The sequence below is a fragment of the Strongylocentrotus purpuratus genome, unplaced genomic scaffold (genome assembly GCF_000002235.5).
Source record: "Strongylocentrotus purpuratus isolate Spur 01 unplaced genomic scaffold, Spur_5.0 spur5_scaffold_7, whole genome shotgun sequence".
Classification (NCBI taxonomy): domain Eukaryota; kingdom Metazoa; phylum Echinodermata; class Echinoidea; order Camarodonta; family Strongylocentrotidae; genus Strongylocentrotus; species Strongylocentrotus purpuratus.
This window is the reverse complement of record NW_022145613.1, coordinates 10,462,047-10,482,105: the sequence shown is the minus strand read 5'-3', so window position 1 is coordinate 10,482,105 and position 20,059 is coordinate 10,462,047. Positions and strand designations below refer to the sequence as shown.

The window sequence follows — 20,059 nt, the reverse complement described above, 5'->3', positions numbered from 1 at the left end:
TTTGATTGGCTGTAGCCTGCAGGCAGATCTGTCAATGTATTGAGGCAGTTCATAAACTCGTATTTATGAAACTCGACTCGGGGGGTGTATACAAAATGTACTCGGGAATTGTAGAATGATGCTTTTGAGGTTTACACCGCAATCATTGTTGCCTTCCTTCTCCTTTCTATTTTTTTTTCTTTGTTGTTTTTGTTTTGTCATAATCAGGCCCTGTTCGTAATAATCACATACGTCAAGTTGTCGATAAAGTACTTGTTTTTTTAATGAATATAATTATTTATCAATCAAATGTGGAACTTGTAACATCAAACCAACCTTATAAATTTCAGACATAATGTATCTCCTCTTCGTTACAATCAATTGTACTTTCTGGAATAAAAAACAGCACAAAAAAGCGTTTATAGCGGAATGGAAATGCAGTTGACCCCCCCCCCCCCCCCCCAAGTCGAATATTGATAAGTCGATTATATTCGGACTGCATTGTCCATTCACGTCTGAGACCATTCAAAGTTTCGAACCCGGGAGGGCTGAAAAACGCCAAGTGAAACTAACCAGCATCACCTAACCTCGTCCCGTTGTATCTATGTCCAATCATGCACGCTTCTGATCATCTCATTTCGTAGAACGAATTACAGCTTTATCAGATCGAGATATTAATTTTATAAAATAATAATTTAACACTTTTGTGGACAGGTCAAGGTTGGAGAGCCAGTCAAAGGCACCATCTTACACAAGAGATGGGTTTTTTTGTTACAAGCTAGTGAAATCCTTGCTTCTGATTGGTTATCGGCAGATTGGTCACTGATTTGTGTCATCTGTCATTGAAAAAAAGTTTTGTGAAACTGGTTCCTGGAAGCCTTGTTAGCACACGGTCATTTATGATAGACATTGTATAGAGCGTTTCTAACACGATCCTCATGACTGTCACCCGCCACCGTCCCATAGGCCCGCTCATAATGCAGAATGACATAAAAATAAAAGCGTTTTAGAGTGATCGTCACTCCGTTGATTTATGATTTTACAAAGTCTTAGGCTGGCTTCCCCTTCTCGACGGAAAGTTTCGTTACTTGTTGTTGTTGTAGGTGTTGTTGTTGTGGATGTCCTCACAATCGTAAACACTGTCCAAAAATCAACTCATCGCAATATTAATGGGGGAAACGGAATAGAGACTGTCATTTTGATTTTTATGGTTGAATTTCATCTCTTCCATTACGTATTTTTATGTTTAATTTCAATTTTTGTAATAGAAATGTTTGTATAGCAATTGTCAAATACTTTCTCAACTCTTTCGCTCAAACAACTTCCATTTCTCTTCTCCATTCTCTCCTTTCCACCTTCTTGGTCTTTTAACATGAAAGTGTATTATTACATTAAACTTATAACTTTGTTTTGCAATTTCGATTTCATCTTACCAATGCTAAATAATTTCTGCAAAAGTTGACCAACAATATGTAATTTAGTTTTTTATATGTTTATATCTCTCTATATTTCTAAGTTGTTTGTAAATTGAACATTTTCAGCCTGCGAGCTGCTTGTTTGATGTGATTTTGCTATAAACCAAACCAAATATCAATAGCATTATACATCACCTTTATAATTTTATAATTTTCGTGAGGGATGTGTAGCCATGCATACAAGAACAACCCGATCCCAAAGCCCCCCCCCCACCCCCCCCCCCCCAAAAAAAATAATAATTCTAGAACAGCGTGGGGACTTATAAAGTAATCCGAACATGATTTTTTTTTAGGGGATATACAATACGATAATGAAATTTCCCTTGATTTGATTTTTCAAAATCTTTGCGAGCTCGTAATGCTTTTGCTGTTAATATGACATTTTGTTTTCTTATGACATTCAATTCTTTGGGCTTGATCCCCGAGGCAGCGACCCGACTGGCGGGTTTTGAACTTTCGTTTGACAAGGCATATCCAAAAGCTAAGCAACATAACATTCACGGCTTATTCTTTATTATTCTTGTTGTTTTCTATTCCATTTTTATTAAATGTTTGCCATCTAGGCAAAAACCCTGACGGCTACAAAAGGTTGATGAACTTTATTTGTGAATGACGTCGCGAAAACGAGGACTCTGACGACCTTCCTGGATGACAACTTGTTCTTAAAGTTACTTGATCCTAAACGGTGCTCGTTCTATAATCTTCACATACACTGTCGCTCATAAAGTTGGAATATTTTTGTTTAACCCCAATTTATGGAATTATTTTAAAAATAATTTAAAAATAATAGATCTAGATAATAGTACACATTCTCAGAATTTATTGAATAATAATTTGACAATGTGTTTTGCGTGACTGCTAAAGCATGTGTATGCTACTATGCTTATCAGCTAGGGGACCTACGCCCTTGCGCCCATGCCTTGAGCCATAAAGCATGGCCGTCCAGAGGATTTTTGTATGTTGGGGACCGGGGTAAAATGCAATAAATTATTGAAAATTTGACTTCAGGTTTTTTTTTAATGAAAACTGCCCCCTACCCTAGTCCCCGCTGCGTACAGTCATGGTTCAGTGACAAAGCAGTGGCCTCGTAACTGTGAGGCCCCAGGATCAAAACCGTGTCGATGTGCTATATTAGTGCCCTTTTGTGGGGCATTAATCCTCATTACTGTCATTTATGACTTAAGGGCGTAGGTCCCCTAGTTGATAAGCATAGTAGCATGCACATGCTTTAGCAGTCACGCAAAACACACATTGTCAAATTATTATTCAATTAGATCTGAGAAGGTATACTATTATCTAGATTTATTATTTTTTAATTATTTTTAAAATAATTCCATAAATTGGGGTAAAACAAAAATATTCCATAAATTGGGGTAAAACAAAAATATTCCAACTTTATGAGCGACAGTGTACTTAGGATAATAAAATGCTTTAAAAAAGGGGTATAAGAATAAGAAGAAATGACGTTAGATGAAATCAGCTTCCATGTTTAACAGTTCTGTACAACAAAAGCATTTTACTTGAAACTTTTTTTTTAAAGGATCAAAAGGATTTTGATAATCCTTCACATTTAGACTCTACAGAGGGTTCTTGTTTATAAATGCTAACATATTTGTCCGTGTCATCGAGCGGTCTTGGTAAACGCGGGGGTAACTGAGTTCAAAGCACGGGGGCGTCGTGTAATTTTCAGCTGCACTACATGACTGAATACTAAGAAGGCGGTTTATTAACATTCCCAAGGTCAATCGTGTGTCTGAGTCGGCTCTTCCAAGTATGACCACTTAACCTTTGAACTTTACGAGCAGGTGCTTGGGATGAAGATGTATAAGATGAGAAATTTTGCCTCATTATTTTGTGCCGAAATGAGAAGACTCCTATATGCTGCGTTGCTTTTGGTAGTCTTCCTTTTTCATTTCCTACTCAGCTAGCTCAGCAGGCCAACATCCTTGAAAGAATTAATGTTGTCCCTTTGAAATACAGTCAATGTCAAGAACCTATCCAGAGAGGTTGATTGTGTGAAAGTTGATGCTAAGTACCGCCTGCTAACACAAATTTAATTGTAAAATATTCTTTATGGGACTTGGGAACAGAGTAGTTGGGTGGGGGCCCTGTTGGAGGGGAAGGGTTGGGTGCCCCTCCTGCACCGGCCTAGCATTTTGGCGGGTATGCTTCTATGACATTGCATCAAATTAATAAGTGATTTGTCCTATAGGGAATTTAGTACAAGGGAGCTCAAAATGGGGGAGGGGGAGTCTGTAATTTGTCCAAAAAAAAGATTTGTAAGAGTCGAGTTACAATATTCGTCATTGTCTCAAAAAAGGTGCATGAGTTTTGTGCGCTGATCTTGTCTCGTGGATCTCGTCTTGTACGAATTCCAGATACCCCATTTTTTCTCCTCATCATTCTCCCCCTCAAATCATATTTCTTCTTGCAAACCATTTCCGCCGCACACTGCAGTGACGAATCAACGATTCTCTGACCGGCAATGAACTGGTGGAGGAGGGGGCTGGGGGTGTCTAGGGTAACACAACTGTTCACTAAAAGCCCTCAAATGCGGCCTCTATAACTTGCCACACCCTGATTCCGCCACTGCATTACATTGTATAATCTTTGAACAGTGTTTATCAACCTTCCCATCACAACAATTTCTCGATTTACCGATGTGATCAAACATATTGTTTAATCGTCTGTTTGCCCAAGGACCAAGGAGGATCTCTTACCTCCGTGGTTTACCTGAAGTGGAACTGATTCGTCACGAATCCTCGGGGTCAGACCATCTTAACATTTCAAGAGTTGGTCCTTTTCGAGAATGAGCGGGGTCCGTTAATTTACACCTTTGTTTGGTGACCAAAAAGATGTCTCTGTCATGATTAATAACACATTCTTAAAATAGGATTATCATTGGAAATTCGTTACAGTTATGATTCTATGACACAACCACATTGGTAAACTCATAATGAATTTATAAATCACAATTTTAGGCAAAGTTTTTTTCCTTTTGCAATCGTACAACTGAAGAAGTAAGGCTGATTTAGATAGAATGAGAGAGCGAGAGAGAGAGAGAGAGAGAGAGAGAGAGAGAGAGAGAGAGAGAGGGGGGATAGAGAAGGGAGGGGAGTCAATGTCGAAATAGAGAAACTACTTTGGGGGCCAGGGGAGGGGCCCGGCCCCCCTGAATCCACCTCTGCTACCGAAAGAGACAAGTAAGAGTGACAGGAAAGGGGGTGGGGGTAATACTGGTAAAAGAGTGGGATTTTAAAAAAAATAAAGAAATCAAATAGAGAGAGAGAGAGAGAGAGAGAGAGAAAGAGATGGAGAGAGAGAGAGAGAGAGAGAGATGGAGATAGCTAAAGACATAGATATATAAATAGCTAGATATAGATAGAGAGAGAAGGGGAGGACGGGGGGAATTGGCAATATCTAAACCATTTTGACCGTTCTCGTCGTCGTTTTGTTCACATATCATACCGGTATAAAAGAAGGAGAACGAAATCTTTTGTATTCACAACTTTGAGTTGGTTGAAAACACGAAAAACTTTTATGGAGTTCACTTCAATTGTAAAGACCTCTATGAGAATAACAAATCTAAGAATAATAGAGTTGACTTAGAGGATTAAATGCTCTTTTCAGGGTTCACGTTCCTTGAGAGATAATACAAGGGTGTCAACTCAATGTCGCTCATTAGTGTTGATTGTCAACCTGTGTCGCACGAAAAGACCTTTCTAATACAACGTTCAAAGGGATAGTTGAGTTCTGTTTTCAGACCGCAAATGCCTTGTGCATGGTTATCGCTCTTATTCTTATCTATGACATTTCTAATGCTCTTTTAGGACCTAAAATTGCTATGAAGATAATTTTAGACCCCAAATGTGTGAAATTTAGCGTTATTTTGATTACCTTTTTGACCTGTGTTAATCCCAACTATGAAAGTATTTAATGCACGTACCAGAAATAAGTTATCGCTGACGTAGTCCTACGTCAGCAAAATGACGTCCCGTGCGTAACGTGCGTTATTCCCCTCTCCCCTCCCCCTCTAGCCCCTCCCCCTCTAGCCCCTCCCCATCTAGCCCCCCCCCCCCCCCCCCCGCCGAATGCGAACCGCTTATTAAAAACGTTCATAGTGATAAGTCAATCATACGACTTATCAATTTAAAGTTCTTTGAACCATAACACTATATGTCATTAATATACTAGTCAACAAATCTCTATGGCGACGTTGGGGGACTGTTGCTAGCAGACTAACCTTCTGAACCTTTAGATGTTTACGCTATGTACATAGATCGCATTCGTTTAGTATTCGCATAACTTCTCTCGACTTTGGAGCACTCGGAATAACCAGATCTGCTACGCCGAGGCAGCACTCCCAAAAGTTTCTCAGTTGCAGAGTGACTAGCTTTAAAGGTATGGAAATATATCTTTCCTATGAAATACATACTTACAGTTCAGTTTTGGGGTTACAGGTAGTTGTCGGTCACAAATATTTGATCGCCTAGATGAAGTTTGGAGAAATTGGCTTTTATTTCATTGTACATAAGGAGTGAAAGTTGTACTGCGTTATAGATGACGTTCATGATTGGTCCCGTTGTAGCTCAAGACCGAGGTACTTAGAGAGACACTTGACTGACAGATCACTATTGATGATGAGTAGCTTATATACGATTATCGTTACCTGAAACACTAATGGCTAGGGTGGAGTAAGATTTGTTAGGACACCATTTATATTTATTTGAAGCTGAACTTCTTTACATGCATGTCGACCTACGAAAAGGTAAGAGTAAGGTCCTGATAAAAGTAGAGGACAGCTGTTATTTCATCCGAAGATTTCAACGATGACTTTGCTTGAAACATGCACGGGCCCCGGTAAGGGGGGGGGGCGGGAAGGGTCACTCTCATACACAAGTGCTACCCACCCTTGTTCATCAACCTCTGAAATAGACCCTAATGGCGTATCGCACCTTATCTTAAATAGACCCTAATGGCGTATCGCACTTTTTCTGAAACGAGCCCTAATGGGGTATGTAAGGAAACCTGAAAAGGTACTCTTTTTAAGAAAACGTCGAAACCTGTGAACCTACAAAAAGGTACCCTTTGGGTTTTTTTGTGTGCGATCAGTGCCTGAAAAACACCCCCTTATAAGGAAAACGTCGACGACGCCGTATAGCTGAAAAGACACCCTTCCAACGCTCGGGTGCGTAGCCAGTCATGTTCGGAGTGACGCCCCACCCCCCCCCCCCCCCTGGGGGCACGTGCAAGGATCATTATTGTTGTTGATTTTATGATGTCTAATCAAATATCACTCCTCTTTCTTTTTTTCGTTGGTTTTTTTCTTCAAAGTGTTATAAACTGTTTAAACTTTAAAGGGATCGGGTAACTTTGTCTCAGATTCTGAAACAAAATCCTGGATTTAGCTCATGCTGCAATGATAATTATAAACCTTAAGGTCAGTCAGAAACCCCGTGACTTTTATAAGCCGATCGCCTGTTTGATTATCAATATATTCATGATTGGAAATCGAAATCAATATTTGCGTTTTCCTAACGGTTTTCATAACACTACAGTCTATTGGGGATAACGAGTATGATAAAACAGGTTACTCAAAGATCTTACTATTTTGAGGCACTTCTTGATCATTTTGAAGCGCAATTTGTTTAGGGATTCAATATTTTATCATATCACAGACACTGATAACGCGTAGAATCTAGATGAAGCTATCATCTCATCTGCGTTTCTATATGATGATGAGAATAACTTTAGGGGCATCCATACGAGCATACAGGATCATTCCTTCCGCATGCCCCATTCTGAAAAAAGGGTTCATGTAAGAACCCTCCTCAAGTTTCAGAGACCGTATTCCCCCCCCCCCCCTTCTTGGTGTTATCCCACTTAATCTGCTTGTATATAATCTGTGTTTTTCATAGCATACTGGAGACATGTTTTGTTTTTGTTAATGATATTGTCCCTAGCTAGTATCAGTGAATATTGAATGTGAAAAGTAAGTGAGATATATGAGCTAAGAATACATCTTAATCGTACCAAAGATGTCTCTGATCATCATCTTACACGACCCCAATATGACTCACTGCCTGGAGAATTTGTCTTCGGATAATCAGGGTAAACACGCACGGATGGGGAATTCTTTGTGTTTCTCAGTAAGTTTTGCAGATAGTTACAGCGTTTTCCTTACCAAACTCGCCAAACAGTCGATATGGATTACCTCTTAATACACCAACCAATGTCATTATTTGTAAAGTATATAATGCACCATTCAACCACCCTCAAATACAAAAAACTAACCTGTCGAACCTAGTCCTATATTGGAATTTGAAAAATATGATTAATTAGTGTTTTTGTTTACTCCTAATCTACATGAAGCAGTATATGCAAGGACGTGTGTCGTTAAATCTATATTTCGGTCAAACATGACTGTATACATGTACAGGTGTATGTCGATGAGCAACCTTAAAAAACAGCCCTTTCGAGTAATTTGCCTCAAATACCGAATATTCAACTTAAAACGATTTACGCTGCGTATAATTTACAAATCAAAATAGCAAAAACTTATTTAACTGTGCCCGAAGGCCTATAACAAGTTATCCCAGGTCATTAGGTCTTGAAGATTTTATTATAATTATGATGATCGTACGAATCCGGGTACTACACTGGAATGAATATTTTGTTTTGATAAAGCCATGACCTTTTACAGGCGTCCTCCTGCGATCCGATTTTTGGGAAAAATTACAGTTACATTAGATATAAAAATCTAAACAGACATCATATTCCTGATTTATGATTTGAATAATGATAAGAATATTAAAATCGGAATTCAATGTATTCAACACTCCTAATCAGAATAAAGTAGAATCGGCTTCAAATCGTAGACCGTCGCGCTCCTGGTTTGACGTCACTACGATTCTGAGCCGATTTTTGCTTTTCCCCTCCAAGGCAGCATTAAATGACTTAAAATTAAAATGCTATTAATCAAACATGACTTTTTGGATCCTCGATCATCTAATATTTTACGTGTTTGAATACTAACATCAAATACTATTGCCAATTCTTCCAAAATATGTTCGTAGGAAGATCGTATGGTGCACAGTGTTCATGGCTCGCCAAGACTTTAATGAGTATTTATTGCTACATTGTCAAGAGATAGTAGTTAAACAACAGCATGTAGTATGGAACAAAGTACTAGTTTACATACGTTGGTAATGTATCGTTCTTTTATTTATTTAGCCGTTTCATTTAAATACACAAAGGAGCTTGAGAGAGGTTGAACATTAAGTTCATAAGAAGCGGAGAAGTACAGTGACACATACAATGTTGCCCATAAAGCTGGAATGGTTTTTGCTGACCTCTTTTTCATGAAATAGTTGTGACAAATTTGGTTTATTTCTGATAGATAAAGTTTAGATCTTCTCAGAGCTTTTATTCACCAATTTCAGAGACAAGGTAGGTTGATAAATAGACTGGAATGAGACTGACTCATGCGGAATGGAGCATTCAGACTGAAAACCGCCTAGGCCTAGTCACTCTGGCCTCGGTCTAGTCGATGCAAGACGGGTCCTCTGTATAAATTCGGTATTATGTTCTGCGTTTGGAGACATCGCACAAAAGAATCTATTGATGTCGATTGGATGATTGTGGGGGTATCATTATATAGTTGTTTGAAGAGCTAGGCCTATAATTAATGTGGCCTCTTCTTGCTTCGCATATTGACTTCTCGATCGAGTGTGAAACGAAATTACATTTAAAAGTGTGGGAAATTGTTTAAAATCAATATAAGGTTAACCGCAGGCCTGAAATAAACCCAATTTCTTGTTGCAAGTTGTCATTGACAGAGAATGAATTTGTGCCGTTTCTTGACAGGCTCCTGCTCTCTTCGGCCATCATGGTTGGATTTTGAAATGATCAATTTATCAAACAAAATTGAACTTCCATTTCAATTAATCTGTTTTTGATTTGCTATAAAAAAAAAACACACATCTAAATTATACTTTAAAATTTTACATATAATTATACACGTACACAAATACAAGAAAGAACATAATTATGAAACACAAAGAGCAAAGAACAACAAACGGCAAAGATCAACGTTTATAAATACATGAAGAAACGCGAGGTTAAAATACCAATGAGAAATGTGAATGCGGAAGGTGACACACACGGCCTTGCGTAGATTTGCTAAAAAATACAGGGTTTTTCAAAAACTTGTCGGGTAAATCGGACCAAACCATTTGTAGATGAGGTAGGTTTATTTCACAAACATCACCGCCTATGTTTCGTGAAAAACATGGCATGTTCTCACAAAAGGTCGGGTAACGCGACCACCCGACCCGACGCGATTGCCCGATGATCCAAGTAATCAAACAGCTTTCATATTTTTAGTAGAGGGAAAAGTGTAACGGTGATACGAGGAATTTGAAAGGTAAAAAGTTCACATAAGACATAAGGGTCTAAAGGTTGACAAAATATACATCACAAGACAATGAATAAATAATCCTAAAGACCCTAGTGCACATACATTAGATTCATCATGACACCTTTTAATGCACTATTGCAGCTGTGGAAGTATTGTTGTCATTAATTTCGCTGATGTTAAAGATACTATGTCCCATTTGCGGCCGACATCAAATTCTGTAGAACTTTGCAGGAATTATGAATATGTCGTGTATGAGCTATCTGTGAAAATTAAACGTTAGCAGTGTCCTAGTATTCAAATTATGCAAGGAGACCTGATTAATTTCTAGACTCACTGTCAGACACTATTGAGTGACTGACTGGCTTTTTTTTCTTTGGTAATAACATACATCAAAAGAACTGTAAAGGGTACATCAGTATTTTTCTACATCAACTTAATAACCAAGGGTCTGAAAATCAGACTATACAACTAATGGTCGTTATTTTCCCACAAAAAGAATTTTCAAGCCCTTTCGTTTTGAGGGAAGTTCTAAATTATAGTGTTATTTTTCAAATGCCGGTGGAATTTAACCTTTTCATTTTTTGACCTGCAAATGGAACATAAAAGAATGGTCTTGGGGATAAATGTTTGTTTCACCAGACAACCAATAACCATATGAACCCAGTTATTCGGTAGTTACAATACAGAGGAGGTGTGTATAACAAGTAAATATGCGCATTGCAGTTAGTATATTCCGATGTGCAACGATTTATGTCTCAACTCGTCATCACAATGAATCGACTGATTAAATATGATCTGATATTTATCATAAATGAAAAGTGAATAATGCATTTTCAGATTTCAGATTTTTCATCCCAAGTTTTCATTTTTTGTATAACCGATTTATGTTCGATAGTATTTTGCTCCAGATTTACGAGTCCGAATCATTCCATAAAAATGCCTAGGGGCCGATAAAAAAAAAAATACATTATTTCATTACCCTACTCCGGGCGTTTTTGTTTAAATCATGGTTAAACTATCTTTAAGAACTGAAAGGAGCAAAAATGGGAGGTCTACTTCGATTCATTGTAGTCTTGACAATTCTCGGGTTCTGACCAAAAATGAAAGTGGAAAAACTTAGAGTAAGTTAACAAAAATCACATTAATTTAACTTATTCTAACCCCTTCCAAAGAACTGAATAATCATAATGTTATTATAGGAGAAATGAGTCATCCTTTCCAGCGCTGCATGCGTCCGGACGTCGGTTTTCTAGATTTTAATACAAGATTTCGCTGTCCATTCGGGATGCTATATCTCAACGGAGTCATTAAAACATTGTATGGACATCGAATATTGTATGTGTATTATTTATCTCGCTGCAGTTCTTACTCCGTCGAGATTTATACCAAGTATGAACGGGAAAATTTCTTCATTTAGTTCACGGAAACCCTACGTCTAGACACGACATTTGCCTGTCACTATACAGTCATCTCTCTCTCTCTCATTCTCTCTCTCTCTCAAACCACTAGTATTGAATTGTTATGAGAAAAGAATATTGGACTGGTTTCAACTTCAAAAACTAGTTACGACGGTTTGTTTTATTCCATTATTGTCTGAACTTTTTTTATGGAGAATTACTTTATCGTTTATACACTCAGCTTGTCAGCTCGATTTGGAAATAATTTGCTAACGTCAGTGCACCGCACTTAAGTGTTCTAAGGTGAGTGAGAAATAGCTTAAGGCTATATAATTATATACTTATATTGGCAACAGTGAATTGTGATGTTTTGTATATAATAATCGCGTGTGAGCTGCGACGACATTGAAATTTTGTAGTCCTCTTAGAATAATAATAATCATTGCATCATAACATAATATTTTGTGTTTTTTGAGTCATGGGAAGAGTTCATTGGAAGAGGGAGGCTGTAATGCCCGGCCGCTGACCTGCTCTAATCAAGTCTGAGAGGTTCATTGTTGCACACGCCAGTAACTCAAGCAATTTTGCACTCTCCATTTTATTTTGTATTCACTTTTGTACGTACGGTATCGCTCACACGTGGTGCGTCAAAGACTGCGTCAGTCGTTGACGCAGTTATACGTCAGGCAAATGACGCAGTTATACGTCAGGCAAATGACGCCTCGTGTGCACGCGCAGTAGAGTGGTGAAGTGTGACGTCATCAAAAAATCTATTTTTAGAATTTCTCAATTTTTTCTTCATATTCCGAAAGAACATCAAAAATAATGTCCAAATGTCGAAAACCAATCGAATATGTTAAGTATTGGCTGAGATATGACCATCTGAATGAATATATGTCCTATGGGAACTCAGTGTTGCGCTGGCTATTCTTTCGGAATATGAAGAAAAAATTGAGAAATTCTAAAAATAGATTTGTATGACGTCACAGCTTCGGTACTCTATAATGAGATTAACCCCCATAATATGATGTATGGATAAACTGCAACAGAACAAGGCCATCGAGTAGGGGAGAGATGGCAAAAAAGCAAATTCTTGCTTATTACTTACTACAATATAAAACCAAAGAATTAAGGAGAAGCAAGCACGAAGGGATAGGCCATATCTTTTCGTTTCACGTAGCATTTTCGTTCTCCCCTTCTCCCTCCATGTTTCTCCTTTTCCTATTTTACTTCCCTTTCTCACCTTTTCTCTTTCTCTCCCCATTCCCAAACAATCTACTTTATATACCTTCACACATTCATTCCCGAATTAGCCTGAAGAATGTTTAAGCCGAGCAAAGAAAGTTGAGTGATAAGTGCATCCACTTTAAACACCTTTATAAAACAGTTCGTCCTCCAAATGGTCATGCCATGGTTTCGTCGACAAATTAAATCCTATCTCTTTGTCAAAGAAAACTGTACAGGGATTACCAATGTATTAAAAATCCACAAACATATCAAACCAGAAACCTTCACAGTCTTGGCTAAATAACGGAAGATCTGGGCCTCGTCTTATAATCTGAATCAATCGCAAGTTTGAAGTCTCCTATCTCTTATGTACATAGTTGCGATCGATGTCAGTCGCAAATAAGTTTTATAAGACCGTGCCGTGTTTCCTAAGTCTGATGACACAGAAAACTTCTTCACAATAATGTGTTTCTTGTATTTCAATCAGATTATTTCACGGATTACTATATGAAGGAGAGTCACCCTCTTATTTTGATTCGATTTGAAAACAATTCCGCAAATGTGAATTAATAATAAATGAAAATCAGAAAAGAGCTGGATTTCAATTTACCAATATAGTCCAAAGGCCCTGTTTCATAAAACTAGTTATCAATAACAAGCGCCACAGGTCCATGACATATCTGCTCATACCATTCAAAAGAGTTAAAGAGTTCGGTAGCTAATAACAATTATCTGATAAGGATTTATTTTGGAGAGAAAAAAAAAAGATTAAGGATAAGGAAGTTGTCAAGTGTTTTAAAGGTGTGATTGTTTTCGAGAGCTATATCTCTCCATCAGTTTTGTACACACACAAACAAAATTATACAAATAAACTCCCAGCATCACCAAAGTTATAGGTAATATCGCAACAAGAGGGAAAATGTTAAGTGAATTTCTTAACAATCACAGTATTCGTAAAGTCTTATGGATTAATTATCCAGCTTGTATTTTCAGAATGTATATACAGTACTGTCAATTAGAGGGGGGCCTAACCCCCCCCCCCCCCCGTTGAGCTAATAAAAAAAAATAGTGCTCCGCACCCTCCACCCCCCCCCCCCCCCCTTCCCCTCCCCGCTTATTCTCCGGCTGGTTGATTCCCCGCTAAATATTTTCTCAGGAATTGGGCCCCAACCTGGGCCCCCACCCCCGCCACCGGCTGGATCCGCCCTTGCACGGGACTGCAGTTGGAGAGAAACTGGCCTGAGTTATTGCGTATCATAATGATAGGTTTATTTGATGCAGGAAAGTACAGATATACTTAGAGACGGCGTGCTACTCAACCGGGTCATTCCTCAGCCACCATTTATTTCCTACCAAAGCTGTTCGGCACAAATTGACACATGTTATTCATTTTCAGTCTTGAATAAGTTCGTTGGGGGCAATTCTTTAGATTCTTGAATATGTTTTGTTTGATTCTGTCAGAATGTATATCACATCTGTTCATGACCCTAACTAAAGATAATCTTCCCATGATAGGGAGAAAGGGGATCACAGGCTACACCTTTTTTTTCTTCTCATTCTTTCTTTCTTTCTTTCTCTTTTTCTTTTTGTTTGTTTGGCTGTTTCTTTCTTTCTTTCTTTTTTTCTATCTGTCTGTCTGACTTTCACAAAGGAGGTTTGTCGACAAACCTTGGTTTTCGTACGTCATATGACGCGTTTTACGCGTTTTTTACAAACCTGGTTTGTAAAGAACAAAAGGAGGTTTGGCGAAACAAAAGTAGGTTTGAGCTCAAACCTTGCTTTGTGAATTCGGGCCGATAATTCTGAGGTCTTACATTTGTTAAATGTGATCTAATTAGTCAAATATACGGACAACTGTGCTCTGTATCCCTTTATTTGGAGTTTTGAAAATAATTTGACCTTACCTATCTATGGTAAGGTCAAATTCTTTAGATTAGATAGACATATTATTTGCACTATGAGAGCGGGGTTATGCAAAGACTAAATTATCGATTTCTGACACTTTAAGGCCAAATAATAATGATTTTTTTTTTTTTCTCGTCCGGATTTTTCACAAAATGAGGAGGGGAAAGATCGATGTTGTTTGATATTTTATATTTTTTGTACATGAAAAGGCCATTGGATGAAATTTAACACTATTCTTATTTAATTGCATTAATACAATTCATACGAATATATCTTGTTTACCCAGGGTGGCCTCACTAATATTAATACTATTTTCCCTGAGGGCTCCTGCAATCATATTATTACCCCGGCTTTAGCCGAGCTACCATGAAAAGACACTCAAATTCTTGTTACCGGGTACCCATTTACCTCACTGGGTCGTGTGTTGCAAATGTAGATTAATGTCTTGCCAAAAGATATAAATGCTGCGACAGGGATTCGAACCCCGCACCTCGTGGTTCACAATCCGGAGACTCATCCACTGGACCACAACGCATTGGCCCGAACTCACGAAGGAGGTTTGTCGACAAACCTAGGTTTATGTACGTCATATGACGCGTTTTGACGCGTTTTTTTTTACAAACCTGGTTTGTAAAAACCCGTCGAAACGCGTCATACGACGCACGAAAACCTAGGTTTGTCGACATACCTCCTTTGTGAATTCGGGCCATTTACTTTCATCATGCACTTCAGGGGCTCGAAACAAATTGAAAATATATTATTTGATTTAATGATTGTTGTTATCTGTTTCGATGTCCACAAATTGCTATTTACCTTCTCTTTAGAACAATATATCACAAAAATCGAGGCGGGCCGAAACTAGGAATAAACTTCATTTGACCTAATAATGGAATTTTGGTTGAGGCGAGACTCGTTGAAGGTAATTCAGACTTGTGTATTAGAAAACTAGCGGTTACGTGTTAAAAATGGAAGAAGAAAAAAAAATCTGCTCAGACTCGAAGTGACCTCAGACCAGTCGAGCGTTTGTCTACGGTTAAGAGCCGATTTTGTCTTTACTCCGAAAAGAAGCTTACAATGCACTAACAGCTCGTTTTATAGTATTCTTACCATTATGTGGAACGTCAATTTAGGGGATTATGTTAGTTTAAATTTCCGTAGCTAATGTATCCGTGATTTCTTCGAAAATCAGATCGTAGGCGGGTCTTATAATACAGGCTTTACACATCCACATTAGATTTCATATCATGATACAATTCATCATGCATAGGTTATTAAGGACGTCGTTTTCAAAAAGACATCGACAGGTAATTCTATCCACATTCGAGGATGAAATATTGAATGATAGATGGTTTCCTCATGAAACCGTATCAGCGTTTTAGGAAAAAGACAATTTGATAAATCCATCTATATTCTGATGCGTTCAACCATATAAGACTGGTGCCAGTAATTCTCAGTAAGGGTCTCATGTCACCAGGCAGACATTGATCTACATTTGCCACACTCAACCCAGGTGATGTAAATAAATGGGTACCTGGCAGGAATTCATTTCTTTGGAAACCTAGAGCGCCGTAATGGAAGCGCTTAGTGATTGTAATAAGCGCCATATAAAAACTGGGTATGAGTAGTATTATTATTATCTGTATTATCTGAATAGCGCCTGTTGTTGATAACAAGTTTTATGAAACAGGTCCTTTGGACTAGTATATAAAAACAAATCATTTCCCCGTGCCTCAACATGTGCACACTTCTGCAAGGCGGACATTTTGGGGACAATTAGCTCCACAATAACTGAGCAGGTTGAAGGTAGCTATTTATTTGTTTTTGTTTTGTTTGTTTAGTCGTTTGTTTTTATGTCTTCTCTCTAGTTTCATCATGGAGTTTAATTTGACAGTGAATCCTATACACTTTCGATAAATATGTTTGCCCCCCCCCCCGGCCTATTATCTTTATAATGGACCGGCTTGTTAACCACAGTTAATATTAATAATTGAAAATCAATGTGATATTGGTCTCCCAACCCCCGAAAAAAAATATTTCGGTTGACTCAATAGCACGTTCTCTATATTCTTTAATTTATTTCTCTGTTTTGTTTTTATTTGTTTCTCTTTTTGTTCTGCTTATGTTTTTTGTTTTTTTTGATAAATCGTTTCAGCTGTAAGTATGTAGACAAGCGCTTTGTTTAACTCAACTTTATTTGTATATATATAAACGGCTTCTCCAGGACATTTTCACATGTGAAACCGCTCAAAAACATAATTGAGCACGTGCCTTTCTCTTCTGTTGAAATTGAATTAGTCTCATCACTGCTTTAGAGATACTCATCACTAACCCAACGAATGCACTGACTTGTGTCTCTCTAATTCCCTGAGTTATAAACTAGACCTTTGTCATCACTGACCAAATATGGTAAGAACAAGGCTATTCATGTTCTATTCACGACCAAATATAGTCACTGAGGCCACCCGAACGTAAACAAAAATAGTATTGTGATTTTAATGGGAAAAGTCATCAAAAGTTTGTCTGTATGGTCACAATAATGGACGCGAGGTGTAGGGCATATTCGATAGAATATTCAGTTATGGTGTCTCTGGATCCGAAAAGTGGAATCCAACTTTTGAATCATGCAAGGAGATCTCCTAATTGCCGTGCGCCATGACAATGTTTTTGGATGATTGATGGAAAAAAAGCTTTTGGACAAAGGCAAAGAGAAAGAAGAGAACGAAGAAGATAAAGAATGGAGGACTATTGAAAGGACGAAAAAGATCATGGAAAAAGAGTGCAAATGTGAATGCAACAACGTCAAAAGTCTATTTAAATAGGATGGGGTTGGGAAGAGGAAAAAGGGTTCGACCAAGATAACAAATTAACCAACAAATAAATAATAAATAACATTTGCGGGTCCGTGTGAAAATTGGCCGTGACCAGATTACAGTTAAAATATGCGCAGCTTTGGAAAACGATACTACATTTCGTCAAAATAATGCCGGTGAAATGTTCACGTTGTAGCATAACTTTTGGTTGTTTAGGGATTATTTGTTTATGTATGTCTCAAGTGAAGTCAACAACTTAGATAGACAAATATTGGCATTCCACCCCTTAAAGTAGTCACATTCGTGTGCAGATCTGTCGCAAGAGGTATTATACCTGTATGTGGAAGGATTGGCATGACTGACTACAACGCGCCTCTCGAAAAGGAAGGAAACCTAAACGAAACAAAACAATCAAACACAAATTCAAAACCCTAGAATAACAAGAGTTAAGATGACAAAACTATGTTTGACTAGTCCTCGAATTTAATTTGTCGCCGAATTCGGTAAAAGCTGGGACCCGTTTCACAAAGCCTTTTTTCAATGACAAATGACAACAATCAGTGACAAATGTGCCGATACTAAACCAATCAGAAGCAAGCGGGTTTCCCTAGCTTATATTAAAGTCTGTAATTTGTCACTGATGACAAGTTTTGTGAAATGGGGCCCAGGTTGCCAGATTTATAAATGTATGCATGTGGACAGAGTTGCACCCCTTCCCCTTTACAATTTCTCTGTCTGAAATCACTCTCTTACTCTCTCACAAAATAATGGATCTTTAAAAAAACTCGCTCTTCATCGTCTGTATAGTAGACTCAGTCGCTCTCCAAGGAACGTGCTGAAAACATTGTTTTCCAGTCACTGTAGCTGCAAGGCTTTGGAAAAAGTAAGCTACCCACCACCCTGTTACATCTGTGGACCGGTCAACAAAGCATTTGAAGACACACTTTTGCTGTCGCCGTGAGAGTATGAATTGCTTTATGATTACATTGTCTCAACTTAAAGTGTTTTTAATATTTGTTTAAGGCATGTGAGTGGTCCTTATTCTACGCTGTAGAGCAAATTTCGAAGCGATTTGTAGCTGCAATGAAAAGGCGCTAAAGCAAAGACTCCGTGAATTGGGTTGGATTGGAAAAGGTCATTTATGTTTTTTGGATCTAGAATAATGGTTAGGTCCTGACGACCTGAAAGCTGACACAGCAGCTTCATGTTCGAAGGCAATAACCTCTGCAACATGTGCGTTAGTGATATTGATAACTCGCCACTAATTAGTGGGAAGGATCAGCCTGCATGAGCTTCAACCATGCTTCAACCCAAGCCCGTGGTTTAATCGTTGATATCTTTGCCATGAGCCAGCGGTTTAAACGATTCGTTGCATTCTAAACCGTATAGACACGGATCTGAATCTTGCATCTATCTACAATACATCCACAGGCCTTGTCCCGGAAGAGTCCCGGAAGGCAGCAAGTCTGCTCATTTATTCCTCAAGTATTGTTAACCAAACACAAGGAAGCCTCTCGCCGGTACTGTTCTCGACTCATCAGAATGTTGCAATTTAATTTCATTATCATCTCTTTCCTTTGTTATTACTTTTTCCTTAATTCACTTCAGTGACCCATAAGCGAAATCCTTCGACGAAAAGAGTACAGCATTCAATAAAACTGCCACACGGAATTACCAGAAACATCTGAGAATATTAACTCACCATGGAAATTTCCAGAACGTTTTCTCATCCTGGCTTATTCTTATAAGTATTTCATTTTCACTTCAGCAGGTGTGCAGGTTAGAAATCTACAGAGAACATAAGATTCCCATCAGAACTTATTCTTCTACTATCTTACTTTCACTTCAGCTCTATCAAGATGACCATCACCGCGTCGTCTTCCGTCCCCAAGCCGGATGGCCTTAACGACAGATGCAGTTACAGTGAGGTGGCAACCAGTGATGATGGTGATGCTCGGTTCCCAAGTTATGAGATGGAGGTGGTTCATCCCGAAACCATGGCAACGATGGAATGCAGTGCGAGTGAAGATGGTCGTGCGGGTGATAAGATGATGATGATGAATGGAGGGAATGATAGAAGAGAGCTGGAAGGAGATGAAGAAGGAGGAGGAGGAGAAGGAGGAGGAGATGCCGTAGCATGCAGAGATGGAACGGGAGAAGGAGGAGGCGGCACTTGTGAGAAGCTGAATCTAGGTCCAGATATGGGGACCTTAATATGGGGTTGGGGCCGGTGGCAGCCGCAGTGTCTTCAACGATTCAACACGGCGCCCTGGATGCTGGTCACCCTAAGCGCACTATGCTTTTTCCAAGTAAGCATGAAATGTCTATCTTCTAATACTTTACCATATCTTTACTACGCATTATATGAAACATTGCTATTCAAAAAAAGTAATATTCAAGTTTTTAGAATGTCTCACAAACAGCTCCCCTACTGGTTATTAACTTCATTTTTCAGTTACTAATGTTAAGAAGAAGAACAAAACATAGTAACAATAATAAATGAGCAGATAGGAAGTACTATGCCAATCCCAATGTTACGTTAACAAAAAACGATTTATAATTCAAGTTGTTTTTTGGTTTTCTTAAATTGACGATTGGTTTGAATTCATGTGTGCGAAGAATCAGCTTGCTTATAACCGTTGAGTGATTTCAATTTTTGTGATCTGTCGTAAATTTGATTACAAATTCTATGTTCCATGTATTGTAAACCTTTTTTTGTCTCGTGCATCATGCCAATGACACACATACATGTATACCTATTAAAGTCATACCAACAAGATCGACACCGGATCTACACCAGACCGACAACAGACCGACAACAGACCGACAACAGACCGGCAACAGACC

General features: G+C 38.4%; 1 protein-coding gene across 1 annotated transcript in view; it reads left to right on the top strand.

Annotated features, from left to right (window-relative positions):
* Positions 1-5,715: 5,715 nt before the first annotated feature.
* LOC577113 (solute carrier organic anion transporter family member 4C1) overlaps positions 5,716-20,059 on the top strand; it is a 28,412-nt gene continuing 14,068 nt past the window's right edge. The window contains exons 1-2 of the mRNA XM_777363.5: positions 5,716-5,855; positions 19,062-19,521. Of these exons, the coding sequence (XP_782456.4) occupies positions 19,072-19,521 (450 nt within the window). The 5' untranslated portion in view covers positions 5,716-5,855; positions 19,062-19,071. The remainder of the gene's footprint in view (positions 5,856-19,061; positions 19,522-20,059) is intronic.